The sequence below is a fragment of the Lepidochelys olivacea genome (assembly GCF_965140295.1).
Source record: "Lepidochelys olivacea isolate rLepOli2 genome assembly, chromosome: 16".
Lineage (NCBI taxonomy): Eukaryota > Metazoa > Chordata > Testudines > Cheloniidae > Lepidochelys > Lepidochelys olivacea.
In genome coordinates, this window is record NC_140426.1 from 3,054,318 (window position 1) to 3,072,420 (window position 18,103).

An 18,103-nucleotide genomic window follows, 5' to 3' on the forward strand; every position below is an offset into this window, starting at 1 on the left:
GCAACCCACCCACAACTCCTTTTTGGGTCAGGACCCCTACAATTACAACACCGTGAAATTTCAGATTTAAATAGCTGCAATCATGAAATTTATGATTTAAAAAATCCTATGACCATGAAATTGACCAAAATGGATCGTGAATTTGGTAGGGCCCTAGTGATGAGGTAGCAGTCTTCAGATGGACTCCTAGGTGTCAGCTTTTCAGGAGGAGGTGTATGTGGGGACCATCTGGCCTAGTCTTTGCTCCTCTCTTCTTAAAATGCTACTTTAAAATGCTTCTTATGCTAGTCACTGCAGTGAGGAGGAAAGGAGCTTTAGGATCTGGAGAATGCAGTGCTGAATGGTGTCCTCTGCCTACAGCACCTCCTGCAAAGGAGGATGAAGGGCTGCAGAATCTGGGTTTTCTACTATGTTCCTCCTATCCTGGAGGCTGCAGTGGTGGTGTTATATAAGGGAGGTGAGCAGAACTGGGAGAGGAGATGCTCTTCACAGAAGAAGCTGGTAGTCAGGGATCTTCTAGGTTCTGCATCTGGCAGTGGCCATCCCCACCCGCTTCTGCATTTGGGTTTCAGACCAGATTAAACAAAGAAACCTTCTCAATCTCAAAAACACTTTGCATGCTGGTGATGATGGTGTTTTGGAGACTGTAAAGGGAAGGCCTGAGTTTCTGGGAGTTACCCACACAATATATGTGACTTAGCAGGCTGGTCTTTGATCAGAGTGGAGTGTGTTTGTTCCAGAAGCCTCTGGGATTTTTGTCTGAGTGCTCCTGTATTTGACTGGTATGTGCTAGATCCTCTGAGACTCAATCTATTCAGAATCCTGCTTTCTGAGAACTGTGATGAAAAAGCAGTTTTACTCTCATGTCCTTGGTTAGGTTTGGAATTTTCTGAGAGATTTTTCTCCAGCCTCCACAGACATTTATCTCTCTGGATTCGTTACTCCCGTGTCATGTGTAATTACATGTCTTACTGTTTTAATTAAATCTTAATTCCATCATAGCAGCAGCTGCCTAATTTGAGAGATACCTGAGGGGAAAAAAACTTTAAAAGATAGAAGTCTTATTTCTCTCTTTTCCAGGCTCCTGGGAGGCCAGATGAATAAACCTATTATTGCATTAGAATGACTGCCTGTCTAGGGAAACAAAAGGATGATTAATTTAATAAGCAGTTGTGTGTGTGTGTGTGTGTGTGTGTTTTTTTTTTAAATTCCTACGTGTTTCTAGGTCACCGGTTGTGGTAGGTTGGAGAGCATAGATGATAACACAATTTCTTTTTCCCAGGTAGATGCTAATTGCAGCATGAAAAATAACATTTGGCATCTCTGCTTTTTTTAAGTCTATATTGAAGAAGACTGTGACCGTGACAGAAACTCCCTCTGCGGTTTTCCATTACACAGAGGGTGACCTAACTGCGCCAGACTCCTGTGCCAGCAAACAAGTTGATGCCATCTTCGAAGCTGCTAAGAAAGACCTTTTAACATTGATGAAACTCGATGTAAGTTATTAAAGGAGAAATGACCTTGCTGTGCCTTTCATCCCATTCTGCACAATCAGTAAAAAGGAAATCTTTAGAAGGGAAATGGACTGGCTGAGGGGGAGTTGTTCTGTTCCTCAGCCTGTTAAAGTTGAAAGCAGGATTGAAATAGATATAACTATTAAGTCATGCTTAATGCGTGACTGTTGGCCATTTGAGTTTATTTTTGCCTTTGAAGTTGCAGTTGTGTGGTAGAAATCAAAAGGGTTTTTACTGCAGGTAAGTGAGAAACAACTTCTCATTTTTATCTAGTCTTACAATTTTTGTTGTCAACAACCCATGCTGACAGTCCTCCTCAGACTGCCTGTAGGTGGTAGTGTGATAGTCAATTGCAATAAGTGCAAATATCAGTACCTTTGGAAAGAAAAACGGGGTGTGTGCGTGGGGGGGTGCGCGCTCGCAGCTTTCGGGCTCTTATAAAGAGAGGAGGCTGCCAGTGGAGCAGATGGCTTTTGATGGTGTACAGACTTCTTGAAATGACACCTGATATATGGATATTAATATGTAAAAACTGATCATGGTAGAAGATTGGAAACTGAGGTTCTTGGAATAACAGGAACTGGAGCACACTGCAGAGCCTTTCTTTTCAATGATATGTGTTGAACCCTGAATATATTAAGATGCACATTAAAAAAAAAAAGAAAAGAAAAGAAAGGAAGGAAGAAAAAAAAAAAAAGAGACTAATACAAGCTGTGTCCAATGTGCCTGAGCTAAATTTTGGGACTTAAACCTTCAAACACCAGGATATTAAAATGTTATGTTTGTGACTGAAAATATAAATAATGTCACCGTGTAACAATTTCGTATTTATGGGGCCCCCATTGTGCTCGGTGTGGGACAACATTATATAAGCTTTTGTGTTCTGCTTCTGTGTCTCCAAGAGCAAAAGAAAACCTTCAGAGCTACTGTTTTGCTCATCATACAAAGTCCTTCCCTGAGTCAGAGTTTTCAGGGCTTGCTGAGTTTATAGCCCTGCTGCTGCGGTACCTGAACATCTCTCACTTGATTTACAAATGGATCCATTCAAATAAATGAGTCATCCACCTGGGTAGCTTCATAAAAGGCAGTAGAGTCCCCTTGCTGTAGAGGCAGTTGGCTAGCTAAAAGCCTGAATGAATAGGTAAGTGGTGCCATGAAGTGCCAAGCTCTGGCAGATTGACAGAAACTGCAAGAGCTCTCAACTGCGAAGGACTGGCACTGTCCTGGATACTTGAATTCCAAGAACTAATAGCAGGAGCAACCCAGTTATCTGTGCCATTTGTTTAAAAAAGTCTCTTTTCTGTTAGATCAAATGAGTTCCAAAAGAGAATCTAAATTCTGTGTGTGTGTGTGTGTGTGTGAGAGAGAGAGAGAGAGTGTCCAGATGAAACAAAGATGTGCTGTGATTGTTTCTCATTCCGTAATAGTGCACTAAGCTATCTTCTGAAACCTTCCCTTTGAAATCGTCATTCCTGGGAGGAGGAAGGTGGTAGATCTGGGCCATGTCTGCACTGGAGAGTTGTTCAAATCAGAGCAGTCCTTATATGGACACTCTTATCTCGATTTAAGAGTGCCTTATATTGAATTAGCATAAGTCAGGCCCTTACTGAGTATGGGTATGTCTACACTAGTATGGGTATACTATGGGTATGTCTACACTACGAAATTAGGTCGAATTTATAGAAGTCAATTTTTTAGAAATCGATTTTATACAGTCGATTGTGTCCCCCCCCACTTAAGACCATTAAGTCAGCAGAGTGCGTCCACAGTACTGAGGCTAGTGTTGACTTCTGGAGCATTGTACTGTGGGTAGCTATCCCACAGTTCCCGCAGTCTCCGCTGCCCATTGGAATTCTGGGTTAAGATCCTAATGCCTGATGGGGCAAAAACATAGTCGCAGGTGGTTCTGGGTACATGTCGTCCGGCCCCCCTCCCCCCCCCCCCCCATGAAAGCAACGGCAGACAATTGTTTCGCACCTTTTTTCCTGGGTTACCTGTGCAGACGCCATACCACGGCAAGCATGGAGCCGACTCAGCTCACTGTCAACATATGTCTCCTGGGTGCTGGCAGATACGGTACTGTATTGCTACACCGCAGCAGCTCATTGCCCTGTGACAGCAGAAGGTGCAGTATGACTGGTAGCCATCATTGTTGTCGTCTCCTGGGTGCTCTTGGCCAACCTTGATCAGGGACTCCTGGGCAGACATGGGTGAGGTCTGTCGGGGCGCCTGGACATAAATGGGAGTGACTCCAGGTCATTCTCTTCTTAAATTTCGTCTCATGGAGATTTATTCTGCCTGGAAACAATGATGGCGACAGTCGTACTGCACCATCTTCTGGCAAGCACCCAGGAGACGACAACGGCTAGCAGTTGTACTGCACTGCCTGCTGCCAGCCTACCCCTTGCTCCTCCCTCCCTCCGTGAAAGCAACGGTCTACAATAGTTTCGCGCCTTTTTCTGTGCGGGTGCCATATAGCTGTCAGCATCGTCATCCACCTGCTGCTTCTGCTGCCACTCTGCTCTCTTGCAGATGCCATACTACGGCAAGCATGGAGCCCGCTCAGATCACCACAGCAGTTATGAGCATTGTAAACACCACACGTGTTATCTAGCAGTATATGCAGAACCAGAACCTGCAAAAGCAGGCGAGGAGGCGACAGCAGCATGGTGACGAGAGTGATAAGGACATGGACGCAGACTTCTCACAAAGTACGGGCCCCGGCACTTTGGACATCATGGTGGTAATGGGGCAGGTTAATGCTGTGGAATGCCGATTCTGGCCCCGGAAAACAAGCACAGACTGGTGGGACCACATAGTGTTGCAGGTCTGGGATGATTCCCAGTGGCTGCGAAACTTTCGCATGCATAAGGGCACTTTCATGGAACTTTGCGACTTGCTTTCCCCTGCCCTGAAGTGCAAGAATACCAAGATGAGAGCAGCCTTCACAGTTGAGAAGCAAGTGGCGATAGCCCTGGGGAAGCTTGCAACGCCAGACAGCTACCAGTCAGTCGGGAATCAATTTGGAGTGGGCAAATCTACTGTTGGGGCTGCTGTGATGCAAGTAGCCAATGCAATCACTGAGCTGCTGCTATCAAGGTTAGTGACTCTGGGAAATGTGCAGGTCATAGTGGATGGCTTTGCTGCAATGGGGATTCCCTAACTGTGGTGGGGCGATAGACGGAACCCATATCCCTATCTTGGCACTGGAGCACCAAGGCAGTGAGTACATAAACCAAAAGGGGTACTTTTCAATGGTGCTGCAAGCACTGGTGGATCACAAGGGACTTTTCACCAAGATCAACGTGGGATGGCCTGGAAAGGTACATGATGCTTGCATCTTCAGGAACTCTGGTCTGTTTCAACAGCTGCAGCAAGGGACTTTCTTCCCATACCAGAAAATAACCGTTGGGGATGTTGAAGTGCCTATACTTATCCTTGGGGACCCAGCCTACCCTTGCTCCCGTGGCTCATGAAGCCATACACAGGCACCCTGGACAATACTCAGGAGCTGCTCAACTACAGGCTGAGCAAGTGCAGAATGGCGGTAGAATGTGCATTTGGACGTTTAAAAGCGCGCTGGCACAGTTTACTGACTCGCTTAGACCTCAGCGAAACCAATATTCCCATTGTTATTACTGCTTGCTGTGTGCTCCACAATATCTGTGAGAGTAAGGGGGAGACATTTATGGCAGGGTGGGAGGTTGAGGCAAATCGCCTGGCTGCTGATTATGCACAGCCAGACACCAGGGCAGTTAGAAGAGTACAGGAGGGTGCGGTGTGCATCAGAGAAGCTTTGAAAACCAGTTTCAGGAATGGCCAGGCTACGGTGTGAAAGTTCTCTTTGTTTCTCTTGATGAAAACCCGCCCCCTTGGTTCACTCTACTTCCCTGTAAGCCAGCCACCTTCGATCACCGCTTGCAGAGGCAATAAAGTCGTTGTTTCAAATTCATGCATTCTTTATTAATTCGTCACACAAATAGGGGGATAACTGCCAAGGTAGTCTGGGAGGGGTGGTGGAGGAGGGAAGCACCGAATGGGGTGGGAGATGAGGGGAGGAGGGAAGGATAAGGCCACACTGCACTTTAAAACTTATTGAATGCCAACTTTCTGTTGCTTGGGCAGTCCTCTGGGGTGGAGTGCTTGGGTGCCCGGAGGCCCCCCCACTGTGTTCGTAGGCGTCTGGATGAGGAGGCTATGGAACTTGGGGAGGAAGGTGGTTGGTTACACTGGGGCTGTAGCAGCGGTCTGTGCTCCTGCTGCCTTTCCTGCAGCTCAACCATACTCTGAAGCATATCAGTTTGATCCTCCAGTAGCATCTGCATTGCCTCCTGCTTTCTGTCATCAAGCTGACACCTCCTATCCTCTTCAACCCGCCACCTATCATCTTCAACCTGCCACCTGTCCTCAGGTTCATATTGTGCTTTCCTGGACTCTGATGTTGCTTGCCTCCCCGCATTCTGCTGGGATCTCTGAGGACTGCATGAGCTCAGAGAACATTTCTTCACGAGTGCATTTTTTTCACCTTCTAATCTTCCCTAGCCTCTGGGACGGATGATAGTGTGAGCGTTGAAACATTTGCAGCTGTGGGAGGGGAAAAAAAAATGGAGAGTAGTAGTTAAAAAGACACATTTTAGAGAACAATGGGTAGACTCTTTCACGGTGAACCTTGCTGTTAACATTACATAGCACATGTGCTTTCGGTACAAGGTCGCATTTTGCCTCCTATATTGGGGGTCTTCCGGTTTGGTATGAGAGATCACACACGCAGGGCCAGGCAACAGAATTCGGCTTGCAGGTAGCCATGGGAAACCACAGTCTGCATGTGGGAATGGTTTCAAACAGCAATGCCCTCATTTCCCATACCAAACAGCCGTTGCGTTGGCCATTTAAAATGGGATGGCAATTTAAAAGGAGGGGCTGCAGTTTTCGGGTTAACGTGCAGCACAAACCCACTGACCTCCCCCCCCCCCAAACCCAATTCTCTGGGATGATGGCTTCACCCCTTCCCCCACCACGTGGCTAACAGCGGGGAATATTTCTTTTCAGCCACAGGCACACAGCCCAGCTAACTGCCACATCTGAATGTCCCCTTAATAAAATTACCCTGTTTCAAGCAGGTGAACATGAGGAGTGGCCATCCAGGAGAGCTTTATGGAGATGTCCCTAGAGAATTTCCACTCCATCCCCAGACACGTTAACAGACTTTTCCAGTAGCTGTACTGACCACGAATACATCCCAAGTCTTCAGGGCAAATTAATCTTTAAACATGCTTGCTTTTAAACCATGTATTATATTTACAAAGGTACACTCACCAGAGGTCCCTTCTCTGCCTTCAGGGTCTGGGAGCCCACCTTGGGTGGGTTCAGGGGGTACTGGCTCCAGGTCCAGGGTGAGAAACAGTTCCTGGCTCTCGGGGAAAACAGTTTCTCTGCTTGCTTGCTTGCTGTGCTCTATCATAGAATCATAGAATATCAGGGTTGGAAGGGACCTCAGGAGGTCATCTAGTCCAACCCCCTGCTCAAAAGCAGGACCCATCCCCAATTAAATCATCCCAGCCAGGGCTTTGTCAAGCCTGACCTTAAAAACTTCTAAGGAAGGAGATTCTACCACCTCCCTAGGCAACGCATTCCAGTGTTTCACCACCCTCCTAGTGAAAAAGTTTTTCCTAATATCCAACCTAAACCTCCCCCACTTGAGACCATTACTCCTTGTCCTGTCCTCTTCCACCACTGAGAATAGTCTAGAACCATCCTCTCTGGAACCACCTCTCAGGTAGTTGAAAGCAGCTATCAAATCCCCCCTCATTCTTCTCTTCCTCAGACTAAACAATCCCAGTTCCCTCAGCCTCTCCTCATAAGTCATGTGTTCCAGACCCCTAATCATTTTTGTTGCCCTTTCGCTGGACTCTTCCCAATTTCTCCACCTCCTTCTTGTAGTGTGGGGCCCAAAACTGGACACAGTACTCCAGATGAGGCCTCACCAATGTCGAATAGAGGGGGACAATCACGTCCCTCGATATGCTCGCTATGCCCCTACTTATACATCCCAAAATGCCATTGGCCTTCTTGGCAACAAGGGCACACTGCTGACTCATATCCAGCTTCTCGTCCACTGTCACCCCTAGGTCCTTTTCCGCAGAACTGCTGCCTAGCCATTCGGTCCCTAGTCTGTAGCTGTGCATTGGGTTCTTCCGTCCTAAGTGCAGGACCCTGCACTTATCCTTATTGAAGCTCATCAGATTTCTTTTGGCCCAATCCTCCAATTTGTCTAGGTCCCTCTGTATCCTATCCCTGCCCTCCAGCGTATCTACCACTCCTCCCAGTTTAGTATCATCCGCAAATTTGCTGAGAGTGCAATCCACACCATCCTCCAGATCATTTATGAAGATATTGAACAAAACCGGCCCCAGGACCGACCCCTGGGGCACTCCACTTGACACCGGCTGCCAACTAGACATGGAGCCATTGATCACTACCCTTTGAGCCCGACAATCTAGCCAACTTTCTACCCACCTTATAGTGCATTCATCCAGCCCATACTTCTTTAAGTTGCTGACAAGAATACTGTGGGAGACCGTGTCAAAAGCTTTGCTAAAGTCAAGATACAATACATCCACTGCTTTCCCTTCATCCACAGAACCAGTAATCTAATCATAGAAGGCGATTAGATTAGTCAGGCATGACCTTCCCTTGGTGAATCCATGCTGACTGTTCCTGATCACTTTCCTCTCATGTAAGTGCTTCAGGATGGATTCTTTGAGGACCTGCTTCATGATTTTTCCGGGGACTGAGGTGAGGCTGACTGGCCTGTAGTTCCCAGTATCCTCCTTCTTCCCTTTTTTAAAGATTGGCACTACATTAGCCTTTTTCCAGTCATCCGGGACTTCCCCCGTTCGCCACGAGTTTTCAAAGATAATGGCCAATGGCTCTGCAATCACAGCCGCCAATTCCTTTAGCACTCTCGGATGCAACTCGTCCGGCCCCATGGACTTGTGCTCGTCCAGCTTTTCTAAATAGTCCCTAACCACCTCTATCTCCACAGGGGGCTGGCCATCTATTCCCCATGTTGTGATGCCCAGCGCAGCAGTCTGGGAGCTGACCTTGTTCGTGAAGACATAGGCAAAAAAAGCATTGAGTACATTAGCTTTTTCCATATCCTCTGTCACTAGGTTGCCTCCCTCATTCATTAAGGGGCCCACACTTTCCATGGCTTTCTTCTTGTTGCCAATATACTTGAAGAAACCCTTCTTGTTACTCTTAACATCTCTTGCTAGCTGCAGATCCAGGTGCGATTTGGCCCTCCTAATTTCTTTCGTACATGCCCGAGCAATATTTTTATACTCTTCCCTGGTCATATGTCCAACCTTCCACTTCTTGTAAGCTTCTTTTTTTATGCTTAAGATCCGCTAGGATTTCACCATTAAGCCAATCTGGTCGCCTGCCATATTTACTATTCTTTTCGACGCATCGGGATGGTTTGTCCCTGTAACCTCAACAGGGATTCCTTGAAATACAGCCAGCTCTCCTGGACTCCTTTCCCCTTCATGTTAGTCCCCCAGGGGATCCTACCCATCCATTCCCTGAGGGAGTCGAAGTCTGCTTTCCTGAAGTCCAGGGTCCGTATCCTGCTGCTTACCTTTCTTCCCTGTGTCAGGATCCTGAACTCAACCAACTCATGGTCACTGCCTCCCAGATTCCCATCCACTCTATCTTCAACCTCCTTCTCCTCCTCCTCCTCCTCCTCCTCTTCCTTGTCTCAAAAATGCACGTCCCTGTTGCGTGATAATCCATTGATGGAGTCAAAGCACAGGGGTGGGGTAGTGGTGGCTGCACCTTCTAGAATGGCATGTAGCTCATCATAGAAGCGACATGTCTGGGGCTCTGACCCCGAGCGGCCATTTGCCTCTCTGGTTTTTTGGTAGTCTTGCCTGAGCTCCTTAAGTTTCACGCCGCACTGCTGCGGGTCCCTGTTATAGCCTTTGTCCTTCATGCCCTTGGAGATTTTTTCAAATGTTTGGGCAGTTCGTCTTTTGGAATGGATTTCTGATAGCACGGATTCACCCCCTCATACAGCGATCAGATCCTGTACCTCCCATTTGGTCCATGCTGGAGCTCTTTTGTGATTCTGGGACACCATCATGGTCAACTCTGCTGATGAGATCTGTACTCACCTGCAGCTTTCCATGCTGGCCAAACAGGAAATGAGATTCAAAAGTTCAAGGGCCTTTTCCTGTCTACATGGCCAGTGCATCTGAGTTAAGAGCGCTGTCCAGAGCGGTCACAATGGAGCACTCTGTGATAGGTCCCGGAGGCCCAATACCATCGAATTGCGACCACACTACCCCAAAAATTGACCCGGCATGGTCAATTTCAGTGCTAATCCCCTCGTTGGGGAAGATTACAGAAATCAATTTTAAGAGCCCTTTAATTCGAAGTAAACCGTGTGGACGGGTGCAGGGTTAAATCGATCTAACGCTGCTAAATTCAACCTAAACTCGTAATGTAGACCAGGGCTATGTCTACACTTAAACTGCTACAGCGGCACAGCTGCAGCTCTCCCGTTGTAGTGCTTCAGTGTAGATACTTACTACAGTGTTGGGAGGGTTCGCCTGTTGCTGGAGTTAATCCTCCTTCCCAAGAGGCAGTAGCTAGAATTCTTCTGTTGACCTAGCACTTTCTACACCAGGGTTTAGGTTAGCTAACCTGTGTCGCTCAGGGTTGTGGATTTTTCATGTCCCTGAGTGAGGTAGTTGGGTTGCCTTACCTTACCTTAATTAAGGCCAGGTCTACACTAAAACATTAACTTGATATGAGGCACTCTTAAATCTGTTCATGAGTTTCCACATAAGGGAGTTGCACTAATTTAGTTAACTCTGTTTCTAAATTGATTTAGCTAAATCAATGCAATTTTTGTGTGTTGACAAAGTCATGTACTATATTGGCATTAGAGCCGGGGTCTCAAACACGTGGCCTGCAGGGCTGTTTCCTGCAGCCCACCAAGCTCCCCGCATGCCCCTGCCCCCCTCCCAGCCTTGCCTACCTCTGGGCCAGGGGTGGGCAAACTTCGGGGAAGGGGTTGGAATGGGGGCAAGAAAGGGGTGGGAAGAGGCGGGGGGGCGGGGCCTCATGGAAGGGGTGGAATGAGGGCGGGGCCAGGGGCAGCGAGGGGAGGGTGTCAGTAATGCGGCCCTCGGGCCAATGTACTAGTCCTCATGTGGTTCTCATGGTCATTTGAGTTTGAGACCCCTGTATTAGAGTTCCGAGTTATATTCTCCTGCCACCCTAAAATATCCAAAAGTTCAACATAAGGGTATGGTATCTACCAAAAATAGTTTAAGCTAAGGAGCGATTTTGATTTCTAATAGAAAAGGAAAAAATTCTTGCCTTCTACTTATATTTTAGGGAGAGAGGTAGCAAGATCCTCTGGCTAGAGCAGGGAATAGGAATTGGGAAAGCTGACTCCTAGTCCTAGAGCTGATCCTGTCTCAAGATGTGGCATTGGGGAAGTCACTTTGTCTTTCTGTGCTGTGGTTTCCCCTTGTTATGAATGGAGTTAATACTTCCCTACCTCACTGGGGTGTTGTGAAGTGTAATCATTTAGTGTATGAAAAGCACTTAGAAATTTTCCAAAGAAAGGTGCTCTGAAAGTAATTATCTTAGCAGCACAAAAATAAATGTCTGTTGCAGTTGCTTTTTAAACAAAGAGCTCTGGGTCACCTTTCCTTCCACCATAACTGGGGGCCAAACTTGGGGTGCAAATGGCATAGCTCAAATGCAGGAAATAATTCAGTTGAGCAGCTAGTCACCAAGTGAGCTCTTGCAGTCTAGCACAGCATATTGCAAACTATAGCTGGGACTTAGACATTCTGGGCTCTAAAATTAATGCACATTGTAACACCTCAGTGTCTGAAAGAAGGAGAGAAAGAAAGCTAATTTGAATAGTTGAAAAAAAGAAAAGGAGTACTAGTGGCACCTTAGAGACTAACCAATTTATTTGAGCATAAGCTTTCGTGAGCTACAGCTCACTTCATCGGATGCATTCTTTCCACTGAATGCATCCGATGAAGTGAGCTGTAGCTCACGAAAGCTTATGCTCAAATAAATTGGTTAGTCTCTAAGGTGCCACTAGTACTCCTTTTCTTTTTGCGAATACAGACTAACACGGCTGCTACTCTGAAACTTGAATAGTTCAGTTCTTGTAGCCTTGTGCACTATTATTTATGGAAGACTTAATTCAGCTCTGCAGAGCTGCATTGACTTATCTTTTGGGACTCTTAACGTGCCCTATCATTTTGCTTTCAAGGCAAAACAAAAGTCGGTTTGAATGTTTCAAATAGTTATAATAGCCTGGAAGTTGAATGCGCCCATTATTCTCAAGATGTCAGATAGAGGCCATCTAGTCTAATTATACCCTTTAATTAGTGTGTTTAAAACAATAGCCTCTCTCTTAATCTATAATTTAAAGAGTGAACCTGCCAGGTGACTTCAGTCGTGCTTAAAACATAGGGCCTGACTCATAGCAGAGAAAATGGGTAGTTTCCAGGCTGTCCACATGGGCTTGGTGAAGCAAATGCCAACTTTATTTCCCTTTTAACTGAATATTGCTCTTGGCTGGGGACTTTGAAAAAGCTGTTACTTCCACCTCTTCAACCAGACTGGAGAGTGGCTTATAAAGAATGGAATTTGTGACACTGTGGTTATCACAGCAGCTGTGGGTTACAGGTGTAGTGTCTGGTAAGACCATATACCTGGCCAGATTAGTATTCTCAAATTAGTATCTTCTGATTTTTGCTGTAGAGCTTGCTATAGAATATTTAGTATTTCATTTGCCTTGGAGGTTATCTGACCTTTGGGAAATGGGTTGGTGGTATCAGCCCAGCTTGTTGTGGATATCACAGAAGCACTTCACAATTCATAGTAATTGGTACTTGCTGGTACTCTTAATAGAGAGGCAAAAGGCAGGATGGGCTATGGACAGTACCCTTTGTGGCTACCCTGCAGGCTCAACAGAGGCATGCTGGTGGGACAGTATGTGAGTGAAATCCTGCTGTACCTGTTCTGTGATTAGACAGAGGCCGTGAGCATTCAGGGCTTCAGTCTGACATCAGTCTCTTGCATGAAAACTCATTTTTTTGAAAAGTAATTTATTACCCCTGCATTCTCCACTGGCATCTAGTTCACGTCCATTACCAGTTCAAGCCTCTGGTCACCGACTTCAAGCCATCAGTAGGTCAGGACCCAGGTACATTAGTGACCATATCTCCTAGATAACTGCTTTCCTCTTTTCTCAGGTCCTTGCAGTGGTTTGACTTGAGCCAGTTTTCCTTTACTTGGTGATATTTGTTCCCATTCTGAGCATTCTTTGGGACATCTCACCCTTATTGTGATATGGCTAGCCCTGGATGGCAGACTCCTGTTTTCTTTATTTGGGCCACAGAGATGTTTACCCATGTTCCTCACTGTGGAGTCAATGATCAGGGTTGCTTACTGTGATGGTTTTTGGGGTACCCAGGGCTGTGACACCTTGTTACCCCCTGCCTCTAGCTTGAGGGTCTTGCCTCTGATAGCTGAGTGTCAGCTCCCTAACACTACCAGCCTTTCAGTCACTCAAGCACTGTCCCCGGGGCTATGCCAGCCTTGTCTTTATTTTGCAAGTTAACAATAGGTGCAACCAAATCCACTTGAAGTATTCCCCTGTGATATCCAGCCCTGAAACTGGCTACTCACAGAAATCCTGGATCCTCTGCTCCCAAAGGAACAGTGTACCCCAATTTACCTGTGTTATCTTAAATCATTGCTCCTGTATTGTGCTCAGCACTTGTGAGCACCTATAATAAAATGAGAGTTTATTTAAGGAAAAAATAGAGGTTCCATTAGAAACGAGAGAGTGATGGGAACAGATGGTTACAATACAAAATAAAACCGTAAAAGGCAAACTAGGGCCTGCACTTATGAATAGTTGCCTTTCCTAGCTAATAAAGTAGGTTTTTCACCCCGCTTCAGTGTGTTGCAGAGCTGGCTGGCTTCCCATGAGCCAGGATCCATTCTTTCATGAAACACTCATGCTCAACAAAATGTCCCCTTAGTGAATGGATGCAGAATGTCTATTTCCAATCTGTGATACCCTGAATTACTCCTTTTAACCAATAGGGTGATCCCTGTCTGATATAATGTTCCTTTTTACCTCCAAGTGGTTTTGATGTTTATAGCTTATCTTTGACTGTTTTTCATTGACATTTCTGTGTTGTTACAACGATGGACAATTGAACAATACATTATATTATTGGCTAGCCACGGAGGGTTGACAACTCCCTCCCACTTGAAAGGGCCATCACTGAGGCATATGGTTCCTTTGTGACTTACTTTCACTCCAAGACCATAAGGCATAGTTTTCATTGGATAAGGCAAAGTTACCTTAAATATTAAGTGTAGACACATCTTTCAATGATAATGAATATTGATTAAGTTACATGCTTCCAGTAGAGACTTCACATTGCTACCCTTGATGGATAAATACCATGAAAGTGGTGTATTAGGTGTAGTGAGTTTGTCAGGTCTGAGACAGGAGACGCTTGTAAAGAACAGTGAACCTTTTGCCAGTTGATGCCAGTGGGCCTGTGTTACATTTCTCTTTTTTCTCTTCTTGTGGAGGCTTCATGTTACTCCATGCTTCTGTTCAAGCCACTGGCCTGCTCTCAATCACTGCCTTTTCCTCCCATGCAGAAATATGCCTTGTTGGCCAGCAGGCTGGCTGGAAAGTTCAATATGTTTCCCTTCTGCTCCTCTTGCTTGTTGCCACATTCTTTTGCTCCTCCATATCTATCTCAGCTGTTGTCGTAAGCTGCTTTTTCTGATGTTTCCAATCTCTCTGCTTCATCGAGTTTCTCACAGTCACTTTTTGAGTCCTAAAGCCTCTTCCTCCAGAAAGGAAAGAAGTTTGCAATTGATAAAAATACCACCTTTTTGTTTTTTTTTCATCACACAATTCCAACATCTGCTTCCCTTGGCTCTCTCAGTATCCATTCTGTATCCTAGTTGGGTTATTTCTAGGAAGGTTGGGACTAGCCTAGTAACTTGTCTGAGAACTTTTTGGGAAACTCTTTTCTTTGTTGCCATCCCTTCCTATTTTCTCCTCATAGTTTGTTGAACCCCAGGCCTTCATACTCAGCCTCCTCTTTGCCAACAATAGCTCACAAGACCACAGATGTTCGCTCATCCATCATGTGGAATTTTCAAATAAAAATATGTAGTACTATTGCCAGTCACTGGCCACTTTCACTCCAGAATTTGTTGTTCCTTCTGTTATTGCATTGGAGTGAGCTCCTCTTTGGAAACATTGCTGTTGTCTGAACTAAGTGATAGTATAATTATCAGTGCAGAGAAATGATATGCCTTTCCCTATTCCCACCCAGGGTTTGGGGTTCAGTCAGTATGTCAGTAACTAAATTATTCACTTACTCCAAGCATATTAGAATATTGTGGTCAGTGGAAATTTTGAAACACAAGCTGTCAGTTTACTTGGTAGCTTCTTTTATCTAGACAGACCTGCTATAGCCCAGTGTGGGCAACACTGGTTTATTTTATTTAGAAGCAGATCATGCTTTCTTCTCTGCAGCAAGAACCGCTAACGCTCAATTGATTATTATTTGATGTTTATATTACTATAGCACTTAGGAGGTAGAGTCATGGACAAGGGCCCGTTGTGCTAGGCACTGTACAAACACAGAACTTTTTTTTTTTAAAGTACGATTTTTAGTGCAAGAAACTTTATTTAGGACAGATCCCACATCTGCCTACTGCTGAGTTTCTTGCATCATCTTCTGGAGCAGCTGGTCTGGCCACTGTCAGAGACAGGACACCGCGTGAAATGGACTACAGATTGGATCCAGTCTGTGTAGCCCAGAGGGTTGGCTTGCCTTCACTATATTCAGCTGTAATGCAAGGAACCTACAGGCTTGTATCCTGAAAGACATTACCTTAAGCAAGCTAGCATAAGTGTAGTCAAGTATAGTAGGCATGCAACCTTTTGCATAGATAAATGGTCTGATTGTTACTCTTTAGGTTTTGGGGAACTAGGAATGGCTTGCTTAAGGGCAGGAGTTGAAACCTAACGGTAAGCAGCAACCGGAGGAACATGGCAGTGATAACCGTAACATAGCTTGAGCAAGAAGTGACTGGTATGATAATGAGTTAAATGGCATTAATATGTATTAATTAATATGCTAACCTATAGGATAAGTGTACCCCAATATGATAGGGTGAGGAAGCTGTATTTGGCCATGGAAGGCTGAGCATAAGCATGAATATTCATGATGTTGCTCAGGCCCTATAATAGGACAAACCACCATGTAGAGGCTAAACGTTTTCCATCATTGTTAGCCATCCATCATTTGACCCTTCAGCTCTATTGTTATCTACCATCAATCTTGGGTAGTGAGGAACCTGAACCATTGGACTCATTTGGCATGCCAGAGACAGGGCTGGTTCTTTATCTCTTACCACCAGGTCCTCAAGAAAGGGTATAAAAATGCAAATCTAAGAGATTATGCAAAGAATAATACCACAGATATCCCCAATACTGTACTAATCCTATCTTTTTATGGGACTTGTAGCTTTTCTGGCTTTATTCCTTATTTTAATAAAAATCTTGAAGGCTTTACTTTGCCAACAGTATAAGTGTCCTTGCCATACGCCCTAAGATATTAAATGCAAGATATTAAACTCATTGGTTATAGTTCTAGGTAGCTTGATTCTGGTATTAGAACCTTGTGATCAATTGGCAATTAATACAAATATTATTAATCTTCGAAAAAGATCAGGCAACATCTGGCAATGTGTTCCTAAATAGCAGTGGTAATAGTGCAAATGTAGTCAAAGATCAAAAAGACAAATAAAGATGGGTTATAAGTACAGTTTTTCAGGAACTGGAATTTCTGTTCATGAGAAGTTCTGACATTTCAAAAAAAAAATTTTTTTTTTTTCAAATTTGGAACAAAAAGCTGAAATTTTCAAAATTTTCCATGAAATGAAAATTTGCAAAAATTTCAATTCTGGACCATCAAAATGTTTTGTTTCAATAGTGTTGTTTTAATTAATTTCATTTTTAATTTTATATATTAAATATAAAATAATCTAAATGAATTGAAACACTGTTGAAATGAAGTGTTTAAACATTTTACCCCCCTCGACAATCTTTCCACAAGCTCCAGTTGTAGGGAGCAACCTAGCTCTTTGCTTTAATTCAGTAAAATAGAAGTAACTAAACTTTCATGTATCACCCTCCTTCTTCAGATAATGGAAATGCAAAGCAAGTTAGAGTAACAGTTACCATATTAAAAAGTTAACACTCTTGCTGTATTTGTTTTCCTAGTGCAACAGGGATAGTAATTGAGGGACACATTCTGCCATGCTTACCTGCGACGAATACTCTTTGAATACTGCAAATAGCCCTACTGATTTCAGTGGGACTATTCAGATTAAGGTGTTGCCACAATTGAACAAAGTTGGCAAAATCTGCCTAGTAGATTAATCAGCAACATGGAAGAGGTTTCAGAGTAGCAGCCGTGTTAGTCTGTATTCACAAAAAGAAAAGGAGTACTTGTGGCACCTTAGTGACTAACAAATTTATTTGAACATAAGCTTTCGTGAGCTACAGCTCACTTCATGCATCCAATGAAGTGAGCTGTAGCTCACAGAAGCTTATGCTCAAATAGATTTGTTAGCCTCTAAGGTGCCACAAGTACTCCTTTTCTTTTTGCAACATAGGAGAGTGGCTCAGCCATTTGTCAATGCTGCGTGACAACGACACACACACCTGTCCCTCTGAGCCTCTGCTGTTGTAATTGGCTGAATCAGTGGTGCCTCCTACAGCTTTGTTGATACTTTCTGTATTTTTGGGTGCTTTAATAATGGCACCTGGCTTGGCATGTTCCTACAGGGAAAAGAACATGAGATGGGAGCAGCTGCTTTTCATGATTGAGTCTAATAGGAAAAGGACAGGAGAGAGATTGGAGGATTCAGTTAATATGCATCTTTTTAGGAAGGAGGGGAACCAATCTAATTTGAAAGACCTCTCCTAGTTTGATCTTTGCACTCAACCTGTTAAGTCTGCTGCTATGTGTGTAAAGATATTTAGAACAGCACCTATGATTGTTCCATCACTAAAGAGAGGGAGAGAAGAAAAATCTCCCCTCCCATCCCACTGTGGTGTTGCAGTAGGAGGCATAGGAATATTTCTTATGATTCATCAAGATGTTTTGTGTAAGGTTACTGAGAAACTTTTCAGCAGAGGAGGAGAGAGGCATTTGGAGAACAGAGAGAGGCCACCTTTCAATTCAGTTATAGCAGCACATGTAGATGACATTTCAAGGTAGGTTGAGAGAATAAATATTGAGAAAGGCGAAGTTAACATGAATCCAGAGCATTTGAATAAGTAATTCTAATTATCAGCTTTTTCTATTGCATATTTCATTGGCAGATTTCAGTGCTTTACAATGAAGGTGAGTATCACTAATCCAATTTTACCACTGGAAAACTGAGACACAGGGAAGTGAAGTGACTTGGGGTTGCTCAGTGAGCCTTTGACA

General features: G+C 44.6%; 1 protein-coding gene across 2 annotated transcripts in view; it reads left to right on the plus strand.

Moving 5' to 3' along the window:
- PNPLA7 (patatin like domain 7, lysophospholipase) overlaps positions 1-18,103 on the plus strand; it is a 432,325-nt gene that overhangs the window by 126,897 nt on the left and 287,325 nt on the right. For both annotated transcript variants that reach the window (XM_084650336.1, XM_084650337.1), the window contains one exon: positions 1,338-1,496. In XM_084650336.1, the coding sequence (XP_084506462.1) occupies positions 1,338-1,496 (159 nt within the window). The remainder of the gene's footprint in view (positions 1-1,337; positions 1,497-18,103) is intronic.